Source organism: Capra hircus, assembly GCF_001704415.2.
Source record: "Capra hircus breed San Clemente chromosome X unlocalized genomic scaffold, ASM170441v1, whole genome shotgun sequence".
Classification (NCBI taxonomy): Eukaryota; Metazoa; Chordata; class Mammalia; order Artiodactyla; family Bovidae; genus Capra; species Capra hircus.
The window spans coordinates 53680480-53701545 of NW_017189516.1; the positions used below are offsets into that span (position 1 = coordinate 53680480).

The 21066-nt window shown below is 39.6% G+C and overlaps 1 protein-coding gene across 1 annotated transcript in view; it reads right to left on the minus strand.

Annotated features, from left to right (window-relative positions):
- Nucleotides 1-633: 633 nt before the first annotated feature.
- TXLNG (taxilin gamma) overlaps nucleotides 634-21066 on the minus strand; it is a gene marked incomplete at its 3' end in the record, with an annotated part of 33134 nt that continues 12701 nt past the window's right edge. Inside the window, 6 exon segments of the mRNA XM_018043859.1 lie at nucleotides 634-708; nucleotides 2353-2472; nucleotides 4689-4883; nucleotides 6116-6286; nucleotides 10502-10593; nucleotides 13027-13330. Coding sequence (XP_017899348.1) covers nucleotides 634-708; nucleotides 2353-2472; nucleotides 4689-4883; nucleotides 6116-6286; nucleotides 10502-10593; nucleotides 13027-13330 — 957 coding nt within the window.

Here is a 21066-nt window from a genome sequence, read left to right on the forward strand (position 1 = left end):
CTGCTTCCATTGCAGGGGGGATGGATTGCAACCTTGGTCAAGGAACTAAGATCCTGCATGCCATGTGGCACAGTCAAAAAGAAAATTTTTTTAAATATGTGGTATATATACACAATGGAATATTATGCAGCCATAAGAAAGAAGAAAATCTTACAATTTGTGACCACACAGATGGACTTTGAGGGCATTATGCTAAGTGAAATAAGTGAGTCACAGAAAGACAATACTAGATACTGTATGATCTCACTCACATGTAGTATCTTACAAAGTGAAACACAAAGAAACAGAATAGAATGGTGGTTGCCAGAGGCAGAGGGTGAGGAGAAAGGGGGTAAGTACCGGAGATCTCACATAGCATGGTGACTATAGTTAGGACCCTGCAGACAGTGGGACCAACTGTCCCATCTGCCTGGTTCCTGGGACTCAGGACTTTAAACCAGGAAGGTCCTAGGCAGGTCAGGTTGAGGGGGTCACCCTAAATGAAGAGGAAAACTCCAAGAGGGACGTGTGACCCACTCTCAGGTCTGCTGGGAACAAGCAAAAGCATCTGAGACGAGATTCAAGGTACGTTTCAAATGAACCATAGATTTTTTTTTTCCCTTACAAATTCTACCACCCCGGCCATCAAGTTACCTGCTGTTTTAGTTGTATTTCTTGTTGTTTCATTTGTTCATATTTGTGTCTTGATTCCGTTGCTTCTTTTAATAACTAGAAAACAGAAACATTCTGGCAAAATACTAATAGTAATTAAAAGATGACTACAAGGTCCAATGTCCAGATAGTTGGGCTTAATCCGTCATTATTTTAGCAAGAACCATGAGATGTTAAATCATGAAAAAGTTGCTATCACTACATCTATGAGTGAAATACTCTGTCACATCAGTTGCTGATTACCTGTATCTTTGATTTGTTCCACTGTTAACACTCGTAAATGCAGGAATATACTTTTATTCCTTAGAGAAAGTACCTGTGAGGCCTAAGTTCATAAAACTCAGGGTTAAATTGTATTTTTTTAGATGAAAACAATTAGAAGTCTAATATTAGCAGAAAATATGGGTGGGAATCTTGACATTATCTGGGTCATTCAGAAAGTCTCCCTGGAACTTCCCTGGCAGTGCAGTGGTTAAGACACTGTGCTTCCACCATGAGGGACACAGGTTTGATCCCTGGTCAGGCAACTAAGATCCCACATGCCATACAGTACGGGAAAAAAGAAAAATTAGAAAGCCCTTCTGCTCCACGAGAGGCAAGATGAGGTGGAGTGAGAGGGTAGCGAGCAAAAACAATGAAATCAGACAACTGGTTTCTGATCACTTTTTTTTTTTTAAGTGGGGGAGACTAATAGAATGGAAGCTTTAATTTATATACTTGAGTTTAAGAAAATTATATAATGAAATTACACAGTAGTAGGCAGCTGTGAAATTCAGTTCCTGAAGTAAAATGTCACACTTAGTCCATTAGTCTTGAAAAATCTTTAAAACCAACCAGAAATACATGTTTCGTGTGTGCATGTATGACATTTCTACTCCAACTGGGGAAAAGACAACTGTCTCTTCAATTATGTATAGGATGGCCCTGTCAGTTCATGTGAAAGGAGACGCTGTGCAAAAAATACATCTCTCTTAACCCTAGACTTGCACTCAGCATGACATGTTCTCATCATGAGGCCCCATTGGGATCCAAGTCTTCATATTTGGCTCAACTTGGGGCCTAAGGGACTTGAGTGAAAGCTGCATGGGACACTTTTCATTATTGTAACCACTTCTGACTTTCTCTTTATTTTTTGGTTAAGCAGGTAAAGTTGAATTTGCATGTATTAAGTATATATACCCAATGAGATTCCACTGTACTCACAATTATTGACAGACAACATAATCTGAGTACATATTCTGGGAATAATGCTGAGTGATTAGGGTGTAGAGAATTCTGTTAAATTTTTATCAGAAAAGTAAACTAGAATAAACAATTCCCCTAGTTTCAAGTTACCTGTTTGGAAATAAAATCTAACAGTATGTATCAATAGGACACCCATGTTTGTAAAGCTTCCTATTAAACTGAATTCTTGAATATAATGTGCTAAATATTGGTATAATCCTTAAACTTGGTAGGCATTATCTAAAAAGTGAAATAAATATTCCAAGCACAGAAAAGTGCAACGAATGCAGGTCTTTGCACTAAGTTGGTCTAATTCCTCCAGTGTATCTTCTGTATGTAAAGTTGAATAGAAAGAAAAGGCTAATGCTTTCTAACACACGTGCCCTTTATAATCTAGAACAAAAAAATTAGCACAACGCAGAATGGCTTTGGTCACAATTTTGGCCATCATTTCTTTTTTTAAGAAATAGCACTTACAAACTCTCTCTCTCTCTGATGTTTCTCATCAGCTTCTTTTATCAGCTGTGTCGTCTGCTGCAGTTTGGCGTCCACAAGTTGTTGCTGCAGTTCCTTGTGTTTGAATACTTTATCAATGTGCTATGGGGAAAGGACAATTTCTTCCGTCACTTAATGAGAAGAGGGACAGAATGACGAGGACACATGAGGCAAGTTACAAGACCTCACTAGTGAGGCTGCTTTTCCTGCTAGGGCTAACACCAGTGGGTGCCTGTCTGAGAGCTGTGCTGGCAGAAGCCTGTGCTCAACATGCCTCCCTCTGGAGATGGCCCATCAGTGCCTCAGTAGCTGCCCTGTACCTCCTATTTCAGCACTAAGGTGAAAATGAAGCTCAAACTGTATCAAGAAAAAAATGGCTAAGGAGATCAAACTGTTAAACTCATCCATCATACACGTAATTCCTGGATAGTTTTTTCTCCCCATTAAAATTTCCCAATTTCTCAGCTGGAGGCAGCATGCTGTTACAGGAGGAACGGCACCAATCTCGCCTCTCTGGGGGGAGCCATACCCATAATGCGAAGTTGTAAATGCCAGTGCAATGGTGGTACTGTGTAAGGTGCTTGGTACCTGCCACTTACCAGATACATTTGGCAAAAGGTTATTATTATTTCCAACTGGAAGTATTTAGTGGTTATTTATGTATGATAAAGTCACCAGAACATCCCTCTCTGACCAAGGAAAGAACTTCAATAATACTTGAATAAGGCTCACAGTAATGTGATTTAAATATACATAGCTTGCAGATTTTCTATATCATTATCATATTAAACAACAAAACTAAAAGAATAATCTTAAGAAAAGTGAGGGCTTTATAATCTAATAGAAAGTTTATTCTCTAGGACAAAAATGTTTCTTAAATAAACACACTAAGAACTTAAAAAAAGAGAAAAGGAAATCTTTTTCTTAGAGATTTGAGACACATCAACAGTAAAACAGATGGGTTTTATTTGGATCTTGATTCAAATAGCTTGTTTTTTTTTTTTAAAGGACGGAGACAACCAGAAAAATTTAAATGATGACCAGATTTTAATATTATATAAGTACTATTAATTTTTTAGGTGTGAATACAGTATGGTAGTCACACCTAAAAACGAATCCTTCATCTTGATGAGGTCCACCCTCAAATAGACATGAATGGACTGATACCTTGGATTTGCTTCATAATAACCCAGGAGGAAGTGATGGGAATATAGCTGAAACTATAGTTTCATCTGCTAACACCAGGTGATACAGTCTCTACTTTTCTTTGTAATTTTCCATAATGATAAGAATAAAAAAGGTAAGCAAAAAGCATCGAAAGTGATAGAAAACCTTTTAAAAAACTTAAGTTTTTGAAGGGCCATATGTAAAACTCTAAATTAATACAATCGAAAATTTGCCTTGAAAATTGAATAACCCAAAGAGATGCCACGATCTCTCTGTTTTTAAAATCAGGTCTTTTAATCTATCTGTGTAAGTGATACAACACACATAAGAGAACAATGTTTTATTAACTTAAAAGGCAGGGTATCTTTCATTTAAAAAACCTAACCCTTTATTCCTACTCATTTGACCTCTAAAAGGGAGGAATTTTTAAAAGCACATGATCATCTATTTGCATTTAATCTAGACACCATACCCAGACTTCCCAACTAGCTTGTATAAGTCTTAGTTTGGAGGCCAGCGACCAAGATAAGCAGCCAGAGATTCTTCCAGTAAATTTTTTACTTCAACTAGGTGTAAAAAAGTTTAGAAACAGGTTCTTTTTTTCCTCCCCCAAATGGTGTAAAACCCTCACTTTAAAAAAAATGAAACACAGGTATAATGCAATGGTGCTTAGTCACTCAGTCATGTCCAACTCTTTGCGACCCTATGGACTGTGGCCCACCAGCTCTGCTGTCCATGGGGATTCTCCAGGCAAGAACACTGGAGTGGGTTGCCATTTCCTTCTCCAGGATGCAATGGTAGTGTAGACCATATAGATTACTACAGATGTCTAAAATATAGCATATTTGGGGGCCAGGTTACTTACTCATTTTTAGTCTAGATAAGGGGGGAAAAATCTATGCCCAAGTCATAATCTTCCAGAATCACATGAAAGACAAGTTGTGCTTAACACTGTCTCCAAGAAATTGCTTCACAGACCCAAATCCAGTGACTTCTGGGCTATCCCTAAGAATCCCGCGAGGAAAGGATTCCACTACACATACACAAAGGTTCTAAAACACCCCAGAATGAGTGTTTCAGTGAATGGTTTCGGTTCATCGTGACAGGAGACAGTCCCCGCTAACATCGCCTAAACACCTGATCGCCCCTACCTCCTCCCGCAGCGCGTACTGCTCAATGAGCTTCTTCAGCTTCTCGCCCAGCTCGATGTTCTCCTGGCGGAGCTTGGCATTGTGCATGTCATGTTGCTCCAGCTGTGCCTGGATTTCATTCAAAGTGATTTGGAAGTGTGCAGTGGCTTCTTTCCGTCTTTCTTCCTCCTCTCTGGCCTGCTGCATATTTTCTTCCTTATTACCCCAAAAAATTTCTGTTAATGGTACAGACCTAGACATAAGATACTCACAAAAGACACTGCTGCCATGGGGGTTCACTGCTTGCTGCCCTGAAGTGGTGCTTCTAAACTGGAATTCCTTCCCTCTATTTACGACCGGAACGCTCTCATTTGAAAGCAACCAGGTTCCCCTAAACAGATAATCAGAGACACAAGGCTGCCCTGTTCTAAAGTGCTCTGTGGCCATCTAAAGCCCACTGTGCTGAGACACGAAGAAGGAGCTTCCCCAGGCAGCCAGCTACCTCCACGCAGGCTTCCCAAATACCTGCTCTCACTGGTCTCATGGGGCAGCAGCTGAAATCAGCCTGAAGAGGGAAATCCCTTCTTGCACCTTATTTTTGGGGTTATCCCTTCTACTCCCTAGATAGCAAGGGGCAAAAGGAATGTGTATCTTAAAAGCTTAGTCCCAACTCTTGCTCAGATACAAGTGCTAAGAGACCTCTATGTGTCTACAGCGTTATCAGTCCAATCAAAGTGTGAACTTGCTGCTACGGGGAAAATATCACCTGGTTTCATGAACACTGAAATCCAAGGATTCAAAAACAAAGAAAAACTAATGGCTCCCCATCAGGTGAAGGTCCATTTCCTGAGGGCTCCTATGTTCTAGGGCCTTGGGTGTCTGGCATGGTGGGGGAGTCTGATGAGCGATCCCACTCAGTCACATGAGGACAGGCCCACCTGCATCCCTGCCCCTTTCTCTTCTTCCCTTGTTGGTGCCAACTACCTTTTGGGTACCCGCTGCCTCATCTTTTAATCAACCGAGGAATAAGTGTTCTTCTAAAAGTACTTGTCAATGGGGAGCTGGAATGGGCAAGGGCAGCTGGCAATGCAGCCAATGAACAGCCCTTGAGGAGCTCACTGGGGCCTTACCTTTCCCTCAAGTCTGCTCCTACTCATTTTGGTCCACATTTCACACATGCTAAAAAATGACTTCAGTGCTCAGCCAGAAACTGCAAATTTGAGCTTTCTAAGCCATGGCTCTTAGCAGGAAAGCTGTGGTCTAAACATCAACCTCATCTATATTCCCCATGAGCAAGTACGAGGTGTGGTAAGAAGCATCAGGCCAAGCAAAATAGAATGATGGCTGTCTCCAAGGAGACACAAGGATTAAGTTCAAATGGATACATGGTGACTATAAATTCAGCTAAGTCGGTCTCTCCTGAAAAACAGAAAAAGGAACCAACTCACCTTTAACGTCTTATTGTGACGCTGAAGTTCCCTGCAAAGAGACTCAAGCTTGCTTCTTGCCAAGATAGCCTTGCTGTGTTCACTCTGCAAATGAACTTTCTCTTTCACGATCTGGGCTTGCTTCTTCTGCAGAATCTTCATTTGCTTCTGAACGTTCCTGCTCTCCTCCAGCTAAAATTAACAAGCACTTTACATTTAGGAAATACAGTGAAAACCTTTGAGTGATGGCTGGAAGAATTCCAGTAAGAACCATGGAATACATTTCCCAAACCCACAGTATTGTAGTGTAATATTTTATTTAAATTGTTTCGTGCTATGCTACCCTGCCAACCTTCTCTCTTTTCATTATGATAAGAAAGCAAGCAAATGATTTAGTGTAGGAGAAAAACAATCTTCAGTCCTTCACTTGTTAAAAGCAAAACAAAAAATGTTTTGGACAACTTTTGAGGAATCAACACCATAACATTTTACTTTCTTGAAAAACACACTCAAGCTACTTTATTAAACTGATCCTCCAAATTAGAACTTAATAAGCAGCAATAAGTGTTCCTTGCAAGTGGGAGGGGAATCACTCTCCTTCCACTTATAGGTTTAGAGCAAATGTGTCTGTTTCAAGGTTAAACCAACACTAACAGATAAGATGGCAGCTTTACTGACCTATCATTGAAGAAGGAAAGGATGCTGAGTCACTATTTCAAGAGCAACAGCGACACCTTGTGGCCTCTCAAAACACCATGCATCCTTGCAGGCGAGATGCTTATAGCTATTAAAAACACCTTTATGGAAATTCCCGCCAGAAAATAATTTTTTTGTAAAATACCCTCGTAGTCTTACTCAGGAGGGGGGGGGCAGCAGGATCTGCACACACTATCAATAACTCCACTGAGAACTGGAACTCCCCTTGCCCTCCCCCATTCAAGGTAACCACAACCCTGAATCCTGGGGTCCCTTCCTTTGCTATTCTTGGTATTTTATGTCATCCGTGTGGTGTCCTAAAAGAACTCGTTTTGATTTTAGTGTTTTTGACTTTATTTGCTACTGCAACCAAGAAACCCCATTTTAAATTTTTCTTTAAATGAATTCAAGCTTAAATGGCCACATGTGGCTAGTGGCTACTGTTTCGGACAGCACAGCTACAGATTATGCTGCCAGGAGTCATCTCGATTCTTTGCATGCAGCTACAGAGCAGGGACCAGCAAACAGACTCTGTAAGTGGCCAGAAAGGAAATATTTTAGGCTTTGCCTGTTTTGCTGTCATTATCTTTTAAACACCACTAAGCCTTTCTTAGCTTGTGGGCAGTACAAAAACGAGCTTTGCAGGCTTTGGCCCATAGGTTGCATAATATTTCACTTAAAAAAAAATACAGCACACAACACACTTTGTTGACCCAGTCTCTTGTCAGTAGGCATCTGGGTGGTTTCCAGGTTCTATTACAATTCGCACGTTCTCACACATGTGCTTCCTGGTGTAATACACACCACACAAAGAATTTCTTCTGGGTAAGAACCTAGAACTAGGGTTTTAGGGAAATGATTTCTAAACGTTCGTTGCACATGACAATGGCGCCACTTTCCAGAGCAGCTGGCACATTTACTCTCCCACCAGCAGCTTATAAGAGATCAAACAGATGTCCTTCTTCTCTAAAACATCAGTCACCATTCTTCATTTATGCCACTATTAACGGACATAAAGAAGCATCTCGCTGTGGCTTTGATTTGCATTTCTCTGAGTATTCATAAGATCAAATATCCCTCGTATATTTATGTACCTTTATGTTAAGATACCTTCACATCTTGATGTTTTCCCATTTCTATGAAATACCTCTTACACATGTCTGGCCCAGTTTTCCATTGGGTTGATTGTCTTTATCATATTCATTTGTAGATTTTCCCTAGCTCTTCCTGACATAGAATCTTCTGTTGGTTATTATTTGTTGAAAATATGTTCTCCCCAGTTTGTGATGTGTCTTCTCCATCTCTTTTAAAGTGTCTTCTGATGAAGAGAAAGTCTTAATTTCAATAGAGCCGATTTCTGAGATGTCTCCAGTAGTGCTTTTTATGTCATAAGAAATGCTCCTCTTACTCCAAGTTTGGTAAAATATTCATCTGTTAATGTATTTCAATAAACCTAAACAATATCTAAAATTTTAGGTTCTTAATCCATTTGGAATTCATCACTGCATATGGTGTTTAAGGATCTAATTTCATTTTTTTTCCACATAAGGATATCCAGTTTTTAAGCTCCATTAATTTCTGAAAGATGGTATAATTCTCCTTAAATGCAACTATAGTTTATGTAAGATGCTCTTCAAAATCCCCAAGGGGTGTTTTTTCCCATGGAACTAATAAGCTCCTAGGAATCTAAAATTTTATACAAAGTAAAGTGTCAAGAATATCCACGACACTTCTGATGAAAAGAAGATATACCTACCCAACCAGGTAATCAAGATTTATTATTATGCTGTAGTAATCTACGGAACTAAGGGAACGGGAAAGAACAGCACCATTATGTAGTAAGGACCATGTTACAGGACCCACGCTTGGCAAGCGAAATGTGGCGATTTCATAAACCCATGTTATTTGGTGAACGTGGCAGCCACAAGCGCCAGTGATGTCAGATGAAGCTGTGACAAAAACGACAGAGGACTATGACGGCAAAACAGAAGTTTCTGGAGTAATCCTTGGGGAAAAGGCTACTCCCTCGATGGTCTCACTGCTGCATAATCTATATGCTCTACCTTCTTTAAAAAAATGAGTTTTGTATCAAGAAACAAAGCTTGATGACATTTTTTGAAAACAGCATACATTTCGTCCTTCATATGTTCAGCACAAATCTAAATCAAAGAGAGGTTGCTCACTGAGCAACACCCCAAATTTATGTACGTGTCACATCCCAAAATGAATGTAGCCATTACCGGTGCTTTCAAAAAATTAACCATGCCACCCCACCACACACACACATAAAACAAATGCCATGAAGAAAACACCTTAGACCCTTGCTACTTAAGCAGTGCTATCCAAGAAGCTGAAAGTACCATCATCACCCTCACGTGGGAGCTTGTTAAAATGCAGACTCTCAGGCTCCACAGAATAACAATGTGCTTTTGAACAATGGAAGCCCCAACATCTGTGTGGGCCTCAGAAGGACTGCCGAGACCGCCCCTTCTGCTAAGCCACGTGTGACTCTCTGCTGTTGTCCCAACACTGGGTCAAGTAGCTGATCTGCTATGCTGCTTTTTTCTCTTTTACTCTTTTCCCTTTTTTGTCTTCTTTTTCCACCACTTCTCACACGATTCTCTTCATGTGGATAAAACCAACAGGACTGTCTTCCGCAACCAATGTTCCTGAACCCAGAAATCTGACCTCCTTGTGTTTTCGGCAATCTTCACACCTGTGAATGTTCTGGGCTCTTTTTAATGATGCGTGGGGTTTACCGCTGCTCTGAATGGAAGGTGCCAGACTGCTGAATGCCAGCTAAGTGGAGGCATACACAGACTCATTTGTAAATAAATACAACTGTAATTCTTTGAGCAATAATTCATTTTCAAAGCTGGTCACTGACACAAAGTAGTGTTTACAACATGGAATAACTGCCTTAACAACAGATGAAAATGTATAAAAATTACCCATGATAATTCACCTAAGTATTTCACAAAAGATAGTAATTTTGCATATTAGACCCACTCATTCTAAAAGTTTCCCACAGCCCTTACTTCAAAGGGATTTATGGCTTTCCTATTCCTCAACTTAAAAAGGACAGCAGAGTTTCCATATTGAGAGTGCTTTCATAATTTTACAAAGGGAATTAATGTGACTTAAAATAACATAGGGGCAGAACAAATGAGGTTAATTTCTTTGAAAGATGGAAAAAGGAATGCCTGCCACATAGTGGATGCTAAATAAATATTTTCTGAGACACAGTATTGTTTTAGTAGACTCTCACCTAACTTAGTTATTTCAATCCCAATGGTTAAGAACCTTTATCTCTAGAATTCCCTTGGAAAAAGTTAAATACAACTTTTAAACACATTAAAAGTATTTAATGTATTTAAAAAGTTAAATACACCCTCCAATGACTGGCATTGAAAATATCACAACACAGGAATGGAAAGGTAGACTTAGAAATACTCTAAGACTGAGTTTCAAAAAAAAAACACTATGCTGTATCTTTAGCATTATAATGCTCTATAAACGTGTTATCTTATAGAATGAAGTCATATAAGCAAAAAAAAAAAGCCACAAGAAATCAGATTCTCCTCGTCAATTATGGAGTAAAATACAACTTTACATTTAAAGCTATGTCAAAATCATTTTAAAAAGCTTATCAAGCACATATACATTTTGCTATATTTTATATGGGCCTCACCCCTTTGATTCAATACTCACAAGATCGGCATATTTCTTACAGAGAGCTGCCAGCTTCTCTTCTGGAGTTGAAAGAGTGTTTAGGGCTTGCATCAATAATAAGACTTCTTTTCCTGGTGATTAAAAAAATAAGAAAGAAGTCCCAGAAGAATGTGAGCAGATCTAACCTGTAAATTCTAAGTAGCACTTCCTATGTTCTGACATCCAGAGTAAAATAATTTATGCCCATAGCTAGAAATAAGAGATTTACTAGCTAAATTAAGAAAGCTATTTTTAAAATCTGGATCAGCAGGCACCCCTTCCTCCCCATCTCTACCCCAAATTTCTCCACTCAATAACACTGTGAGCTATCTGTGAAAAGAACTTGCTGAAGGCTTAAAAATTCCCTTGCTTAACTACTGATATCCAAGTTAAGACAAAGGGCAAGTTACAAAGGGCAAAATATTTTTAAAAGCTTCCTCCTGACCAAGTACGAATACAGAAGGAAGTTCCAAGGGAATTTTGGCTGGTACTCTCTGCCTAAGACACTCATAATCACTGGTGACACAGATCTTTTCCTTTGAGCAATTTAAATAACTTCTCATGACTTAGTAAGCATGTTCCGTGTGTTAACCAAATTTAGTATTAAAAAAAAAGGATGTCAAGATGGCACTTCCCTTGGGAAAAAGAGCTGAACACAGTATTATTTTAAGGACTGTGGCAGGGAGAAGCAGGTGGCTGAGATAGGAGGGGACAAATGGTGTTTTAAAATAAGTGATACATTTTATTTCTTCAGCTGGGTAGTAGGTACCATTTTTATTTTTTTAAATGTTCACTCTTCCTGAAGGGTATTTCATTAAAAATACATATGTGGGGGACTTGCCTGGTGGTCCAGTGGTTAAGACTCCATGCTTCTACTGTAGGGGGTATGGGTTCAATCCCTGGTTGGGGAACTAAGACCCCACAGGCCGTGTAGTGTGGTGAAAAATTATATTATGTATATTGAACATGACTTTGGTATATACGGTGTACAGATTGCTATGATGAAAACAAGCAGGCTAACTTCAAAACAGAATGCTTTCCTATCCACGGAAAATTTTAGTAATAAATCCTCTCACTTGGCCCAAGATCAATAAGAATTTTTAAAGAAATGACTAAATATGATTATTGAATACAATTAGAAATAATAAGGTAACCTACAATTTTTATGAGAATTCAGTTTTTTTTTCTGAGATATAATTCACAGACCATAAAATTCACCCTTTTAAAGTGAACAATTGAGGATTATCACAAAGTTGTACAACTATCACCACTGTCTAATTTCAGGACATTCTCATCACCACAAAAAGAAATCCCATGCCAATGAACTCCCCAGGCTCCCTCCTCCAGGCCCCTGTTAGCTACTACTCTACTTTCTGTTTCTGTGGATTTGCCAATTCTAGATATTTCATATTAAGTGCAACTGTGTAATTTTTGGCCATTTGTATCTGTTTTCTATCGCTTATTATCTTCAAGGTTCAACCACTTGTATATCAGGATACATTCCTTTCTATGGCTGAGCACTCAAGCACTCCAAGATAGGATTTTGTGTGCACACGTTTTCAACCCTCTTGGAAATATAACTAGAGGTAGAACTGCTGTGTCATATGGTAACATGATATGTAACTTTCTAAGACTCCTGCTTTTACACATTTAACTGGGACGGCTGATTTTGAAGAAATCTGTCTTGTTTGCAAGGAATTAATATTATTTTTCATATATCTACAAATTTTTAAGTTCTCCAAGTTAACAAAAAATGGATTTAATAAGGAAGATCATCTCAACTCAACATATAGAGAACCAAACAAATAAAACACTGTTAATCTCAGGTAGAACAAGTATGAAAAACTTAGGAACAACGAGTAACCTTAAAATAAAAGGGAAAATCAGATTTCCTAGTGAGATTTACCATACCACAATCTTAGTCCTAAATCTCAAACACAGCAGGAAAAAGAAAACATATTCTTGAAAACCCAGTCTTAACCCACTTCCTGAACTACACCTAATATTACATCACCTCTAAAGTTTTGTGACTAGGTTTGAAATAAAATGATCAAATAAATCTATAGTTTTCACAGTGAATTTTGGTCAGACTACATTAAAGATGCAAACAAGGCAAGTCAAATACTACTTCTGGGTGGGAACTCTCTGGTGGTCCAGCGGTTATGACTCTCCACTTTCACTGCTAAGGGCATAAGTTCAACTCCTGGTGGGGGAACTAACATCCCACAAGCAAGGCAGCATGACCCCCATCACCCCCGACCCAAAATACTACTTCTGTCAAGTTGTCCCCAGATTTCTTCCACGAAAGCCCATCCCTGACTACTTCCTCCTCTGCTACCTTGGCCCCTGCACGCCAATGCAGCAACAGGCCGCCCGCCTCGCTGAGAATGACCGAAGTGTTAGCTGAGCAACATCGCTCTCGACACTGGCCACGTTCACTCATCAGGCCTGTGCTGCTGGAAACACAGGTCACAGGAGCGATACGTGAAGTGCGCAGCCCCAAGCAGAGGCAACGAGGCCGTTACCTAAGGTTTTGTCTTTGTTCCTGCTGCGTTCTGAATCCTGCTGGCCATCAGGGGGATCTGTTCGAGCCTCTCGCCCAGGAATTTCCTCCCGTGACTCTCGTGTGCAGTACGTCGGGCTCACCAAACTCCTGCCCTTTGTTATAAAGTCACTGCGTGCATCCTCTTCCAAGGAATGCTTGTTACTTGTACCACCACAGTGTGAGTCTTGATGTTGAAGAATATCATTGGACTGAGAGTTATGCAACATATCCGCTTTCACTCCGAGCCCGCACATTCCAGCTTCTTCCATTGTGCCAATCACAAACTAGAGGGAAGGGAGAGGAGAAAAAAGATGGGAGGGGAGAGTAAATTAAATGTAATCAGTGTTTACAATCAATTACACACCATACGTTGACAGCTTTTTTCTTTCTTAGTCATTTGTAAAATGAATATAAATATGGTAGTTTCTAAGCTTCACTGAGAGGTGACCTAACTGTAAAGAGTAAGAAAATTCCAGTTAAGATGGCCAAAAAGCACATGAAAAGATGCTCAACAACACTAATGATTAGAGTAATGCAAATCAAAACTACAGTGAGGTACCACTTCACATCAGTGAGAATTGGCCATCATCAAAAAATCTGCAAACAATACCTGCTGGAGAAAGTGCAAGTGTGAAAGTGAAAGTCACTCAGTCATGTCTGACTCTTAGCGGCCCCATGGACTATACAGTTCCTGAAATTCTCCAGGCCAGAATACTGGAGTGGGTAGCCTTTCCCTTCTCTAGGGGATCTTCCCAACCCAGGGACTAAACCCAGGTCTCCCACATCACAGGCGGATTCTTTCCCAGCTGAGCCACCAGGGAAGCCCACACATGCTAGAGAGGGTGTAGAGAAGAGGAAGGCTCCTACACTGTCGGTGGGAATGCACACTGGTACAGCCACTATGGAGAACAGCATGGAGGCTCCTTAAACAACTACAAACAGAGCTACCATATGATCTAACAATCCCACTGCTGGGACTATATCCAGAGAAAACCATAATTTGAAAAGATACATGCACCACAATGCTCACTGCAGCACTATTTAAACAGCCAAGACACGGAAGCCACCTACAAGTCCATCAACAGAGGAATGGGCAAAGAACATGTTGTATGTATATATACAGTATATACACAATGGAATATTAGCCATAAAAAAAAGAATGAAATAATGCCAACTGCAGCAACATGGATGGACCTAGAGAATGTCATACTGAGTGAAGTAAGCCAGACACGGAAAGACAAATATAATATGATATCGCTTATATGTGGAATTTAAAAAATGGGTACAAATGAACTTATTCACAAAACAGAAGTAGAGTCACAGATGTTGAAAACAAACTTATGGTTACCAGGAGGGAAAGGGAGAGAAAGATAAACTGGGAGTTTGGGATTGACATATACATGCTACTAAATATAAAACAGATAAAAAAGGACCCACTGTATAGCACAGAGAATGCTATTCAATACTCTGTAATGACCTATATGAAAAAGAACTGAAGATAAAAAGTGGAGAGATATATATATACAACTGATTCACTTTGCTGTACACCTGAAACTAACATAATATTGTATATCAACTACACTCCAATAAAAATAAAAGTAAAATAAAATTAAAGTTAAAACAAATCATACAACTGAGTGGTAGCAAAGGAAACAAGAAATGCCATTTAGTTGTACATCTAAACTTATTTCACACACACAAAATAAACTTACTTCCTTATAAAAATTCACCACTTAAAACACTTAGTACCTTAAAAGACATGAAATTATCCCAAGTTAATGAATGTTCTTTTCTCAGGTCTCAGCCTCTAGGGCACGGTACAGCAGAGATGGCTCACTGACTGTCCAGCAGTAACCCAGGCTCCTCCAAAATCCTGCAGAGCCAGGACTGCTGGCCGAGCCCTCAGGATGGCCGACATTTCACAGCCCCTTTCACATGACCGGGACTCTCATGCGAAGTTCCCATCAATAAAATGTGAGCCAGAGGGATGACTTTCCCTTCTGCAACAAAACTTTTCTTCTGAGAAGCACACATTCTTTCTCCCCCATCTCCTTCCTACTCTGGCTGGACAGAGGTCTCCAAGACCCTAAGAGACAGCAGAGCCATAGGATGAAAGCAGCTCGGGCCCCTAAGCTCACACACATAAAGCCACCCTTCTTACCAAGAACACCCACACTGGACTACTAAATGAGAAAGCGAATACCTTGCTCTCTTAAAAGTCACAGACATTGTGAGAATTAGGTGTTAAGCAGCTACCACTGCTCTAACAGACAGCAGGCATGGGAGAGCAGGCTTCATTCTAGTATTTTATTCTCCACCAGTATTTTAAACTTACTTTCTCTTCTATCATCCTGGTCAACCCATTTACTCAAGGGGGAGATGGTGGTTTTCTCCTTTTTAACACTACTTGGTTATGTGATGGGGCACAAATTTAAATTGTGTACATTTCCTCTCTGCATAAAGACGGCCTCTTCCTTTTCTGAAGAAAATTAACTGATGGGGAGGTGGCTAATACCTTTCTCTTATCACAAGTGGACAAAAGCTACATTACAAAGTTAGAGAACAGAGATTTACTATTTCAAATTATTCAATAGTATTCAATTGAAGAAATGAAGATAATTTTTAAAGAAGATAATTTAAAGTATCAAAGTAGCAGGGAATTGAGAGATTATAGGAACTAAATTCTTATCTTTTATAGTTGAATGTTGATAAATCAAGAACTCTGCTTTTGCAAGAATAAACTGGTGCAGCCACTTTTAAAACCTCTTTCGCAATATGGCTACCTTCCAACTTAGTTAATTCTACCCCAAGGATTTTACCCTAGTATGTACAGATGTGCAGCCAAAGGCCAAGAATCTTAAAAGCTGTACTATTTGTAATTGCCCCCAAATGAAATCAACCCAAATTTCTATCAACAGAAGAATAGATGCATTGTAGTGTGTTCATATCATCCACCAAAGAGAACCAAGTACTGCTAGATGCAGCAACAGGGATGAGTCTCATAGAAAACACCACAGGAAACCATTTACATATAAAGTTCCAAAACAGGAAAGCCAATCGTTGGTGCTAGAAATCAAGGGAGTGTTTACCATTGAGTGTAGGGGCTTCTGAGGTGCTCAGTAATAGCTAGATGGAGTAACACAGACATTCACTTTGCGAAAATTCATTAAGGCTAAGCTTTTACAACATGTATACTTGTCTGAATGTATGTTTTACCTCAATAAGGTTTATTTTCAAAGCTGCAATTTACATATTAAACAGAAATGAGAAAAGCAATGCAAGTCTAATCTCTCTCCCTAGAGGAAAATATTTCTGTTTAGGGTGGGGGTTCCAATTTCTCCACATCTTCATCAATACTTGTTATTGTCTGTCGTTTTGATTACAGCCATGGTATTCGGCGTGACGGTATCTCACCTAATGACTAGTGATGTTGAGAACCTTTTCATGTGCTTACTGACCATTTGTATACCTCCTCTGGAAAAACATTTATCCAGCTCCTTTGCCCATTTTTAAATTTGGGTTATTTGTTATTTTATAATTGAGTTATAAGAGTTCTTTATACACACCTAGATACAAGTCTCTTATCATATATATGACTTGCAAATTATTTTCTCTTATTGCTATCCTTCATTTTCCCAATTTTGGAGAAAACTCACAGTATATTCATCAACCTATTTCAAAATGTCATAGGAAATTTAACTAAAAGTTACTCTGCTTTCAGATTAAAAGCATATAGGTCAATTATGACTACCACAGACAGGAAAAAAAAAAAGAGTTTAGAAAGGCCAAAATGTTCAACTAACTCAAATTAACAGCTGGTGGTACCAAGCATAAATAAGGATATTAAATTAATCTATATAGTGTACAGCCATTACATCTCATGTTATCCTTCTAATATTATTTCATCATTCTCTATTTTTAGTTAACACTACCTTTTTGTCTTTCCAGATACTCCTTTCACCTCTAAACTCCTGTCGCACATATTACGTTATCACTTATTCGGTATGTACATGCTCCTAGATAATGGCAGCTTATGCATAAAAGGTGCTCAAGTACCAATAAGTGGGAAACACAGGGGTCAAACGGCTGCTGAAAGCAAACCATGGGAAGTGTCTAAGTGCTACCACACTAGTTTGAGAAAATATCACTATTATTATTTTGTCATTAGAAGCAAGACAGTATTACATTTCCATTCTCTCCTGTACAATTAATTTTGATTTATTCTTAACATTTGCTAATGAAAGACTGACTCTGGCTCTATAAAATCTCTGGTTTATGAATAAGTCCAGTTCCAGCTTGATTATCTTGATTATTAACGGTCTACAAGTACTCTCAATACAGCAGGCCCCAACTTTTCCTACTTGAGGTTCTGCACTGGACCATTTGATACGAAGCAAATTCTTAGGGCCAACAAGTTCATTTACATTGTAAATGATTTCTCAGTCTTCATCTCCTTAAGCACAGAATTCTATATCACACAGCCTACTCTGCCCTTTCTGACAACCATTCTGGACATCTTTGCTTGGGTACAATCTCTTATATAAACAATAGCAGCAACAGCTAATACTTATTCAGCAAATACTATAGCTAGGCACTACGGTATGCACTTCGTGTACTCCCTAATTTAATCCTCACAACTATGTTGAGACAGTTACCATTATTGTCTCTGCTTTACACATGTGCAAACTGTGGCATGGTAATGTTAAGTATCCTGCCAAAGCGAAAGTGAAGTCGCTCAGTTGTGTCCGACCCTTTGCGATCCCGTGGACTGTAGCCCACCAGGCTCCTCCATCCATGGGATTCTCCAGGCAAGAGTACTGGAGTGGGTCGCCATTTCATCCTGCCAAAGGTCATAGTAAATTGCAGGGCAAAGATCTGAACCCTGGCATCTAACTTGAGTTCATGCTCTTAACCACAGCAACATACTGCTTTCTGACGAGCCTATGTCTATTGTACAAACATCCACACCCTGCCTGACCTTCTAGTAAATATACAGCAGTCTATTTAATAATGATTTAATAATGGGGAGAGATGCTCCCAAAGTTTACATATAAAAAGAAATTACAAAACAGCATGTACCATGTATTATGTATATACACATACACACATAGAAAGCACTGGGAGGAAATACATCTAGAAACAGATGGTTTTGGGAATTCCCTGAGGTCCAGTGGTTAGGACCTACACTTTCACTGCTGAGTGCCTGGGTTCAATCCCTGGTCAGGGAACTAAGATGTCCTGGGCCACATGGCATGGCCCAATAATAATAATAATAAAAGTTTAAAACTTTCACTTGGGACTTCCCTGGTGGTCCAATGCATAAGACTCCACACTCCCAATGCAGGGGGCCCTGGGTTCAAGCCCTGGTCAGGGGACTAGATCCCACATGCCACAACTAAGAGTTTGCCTGTAGCAACTAAAGATCCTGCATTATGCAACTAACAGACATGGCAAAGCCAAGTAAATAAATAAAAACTTAAAAAAAACCCACCAACAACAACTTTCACTTCCACTCCTTCAAATATTGTTGAAGCTAAAGAACCATTTTTCTTTGGCTTATTTTGTTTCAGTGTTTTTAATGATGGCTGTTCTTTTACTAAGACCGGTCTGAAGGAAAAACAAAAAAGCTAACACCCACGTTCGCTTCCTAATTATTTCAAGTACCATCTGCTTAAACCAGCTTGAATGCCTTCGGCCAGCGCCAGGCACGTGCTGAGCGCAGACACTTGGTCCTGGCTGGTCCTGCCCATGGAGGGTTGGGTGGCCGCAGGAGGCGCAGGGGAAAAGGCTGCTTGCACAGATTCATTTCCTCACCCCTGGCAGAAATCCTGAACTCGCCTCTGGTCCCCAGAGTCTTGAGAAACTTCTCAAGTAGGTAACGGGAACCTTCAGAACTTACAAGGCCCATTACTCCCATTTAACCTTCTCCACTCCACTGAGAGGTGGGTCTCACTATTTCCGGACAAGGAAAGTGAGACTCAGTGAGGTGAAGTTACTTGCCCAAGATCATCTTCAGGTCAGTAAAAGGGGATCGGAAAACTCAAAACCAGGTCCGTCAAACTCAAGAGCCTATGTTCTCACCATCACACCGCTCCCCTCCCTTCACACATAAGCCTTGGAAAATAAAAGTTCAAAGTCAAACATGCAGTTACAAAAGAAATCTAAGACATTAAGCATCTTTAAAAAAAAAATCTAGCATGCTAGATGTACCAGCATGAATTTAGGAAAACACTGGGAAAGACCTGGAATTTTTAGCAGTAACTAACTCTGGGATTTAGGGAGGCAAGACAACACTAATTTGGGCGTAGAGATATCTTTAAATACTTTCAAGTGATTGTATTTAAGACACTGAGAGGTTTTCCTAAAACTTTTTTGTGTCTTAAGAGTAAACTAAATTATCTGTAAAAATATCTTCAAGCCTATGTTTCTAATAATTTCCTCTAGGAGCCCCCCACTACGAAGAAGGAAAGCGAAGACAGAGCACAAGCCTGCCTGGCCACAAGGCGAGGAAAGAAGCCACAGACACCAGGTTCTTCCCACTCTCAGCATGGCCGAGACACGTCTTCTTCGGTTTTGAAAATACAAATCTCTTTCCTAAGTTTCCTTTATTTTGAGAGGCTTTTTCCAAATACAAATTTTTACAAACAAATCTATTATAAAACTTACATTTTCATATGTATTTTTTTAACTATTTCTTTAAACGGATGGAGTTGGTAGGTTCATGCACTTTTGAAATTAGAAAAGTGGAAGATCTAAATAGACATTTCTCCAAAGACATACAAATAGCTAAAAGGCACACAAAAAGATGCTCAACATGGTTAATTATCAGAGAAATGCAAATCAAAACCACAATGAGGTATCATCACACACCAGTCAGAATGGTCATCATCCAAAACTCTAAGAAAAATAAATGCTGGAGAGGGTATGGAGAAAAGGGAACCCTCTTGCATGGCTGATGGGAATGTAAATTGATACAGCCACTATGGAGATTCCTTTAAAAACTAGGAATAAAACTACCATATGACCCAACAATCCCACTCTTGGGGATATACCTTGAGGAAACCATAACTGAAAGAGACACATGTACCCCAATGTCCACTGCAGCACTATTTACAATAGCTAGGACATGGAAGCAGCCTAGATGTCCATCAACAGATGAATACAGAAGTCGAATATTACTCAGCCATAAAAAGAAATGCATTTGAGTCCGTTCTAATGAGGTGTGAGAACCTAGGGCCAACTACACAGAATGAAGTAAGTCAGAGAGAAACAAATATCATATATTAATGCATATATAGAGAATCTAGAAAGATGGTACTGATGAACCTATCTGCAGGGCAGGAATAGAGATGCAGACACAGTGGGGGAAGGAGAGGGTGGGACGAAAAGAAAGAAGAGCACTGAAACACACACATGACCACATGCCAAAGAGACAGTGGCGGGAATCTGCTACAGGACCAGGAGGCTCAAACCCGGGGTTCTGGGACAGCCCAGAGCTTTCTCAGAAAACTCAGAAGCTAATTTATTTTTTTAAAGAAGAGGAAAATCAATTTACTAAATATTAATTGGAAACTTCAGACTAGCCAGAAGACAACATTCATAGGGCTTCAAATGAGTCAGAGATTCAATTTTCAAGGATTTCTGAACAATCCGATTACAGTTAAAGAAAATGCCCAACATATGAAAACATGTTCAACCTGGATTTCCCTGGTGGTCCAGTGGTTAAGACTCTGTGTTTCCACTGTAGGGGGCATGAGTTTGATCCCTGGTCAGGGAACTAAGATCCCACATGCTGTGTGGCAAGGCCAAAAAGAAAAAAAAAAGAAGTTCAACCTCATTCATAATTAAAAGAAATACAAATGAAAATAGAAATCAAAGGAACACTGACCAGATTTAAAAGGATGATTTAAAACAAACAAAACTTCATGTGGGCAAACAGGGTCCTGGGAAGTCTACCTTGGTAGCATACTGATTTTGCAGAGGTATTCAGCAGTTATTTCTGAATGTCTGAATGCACATT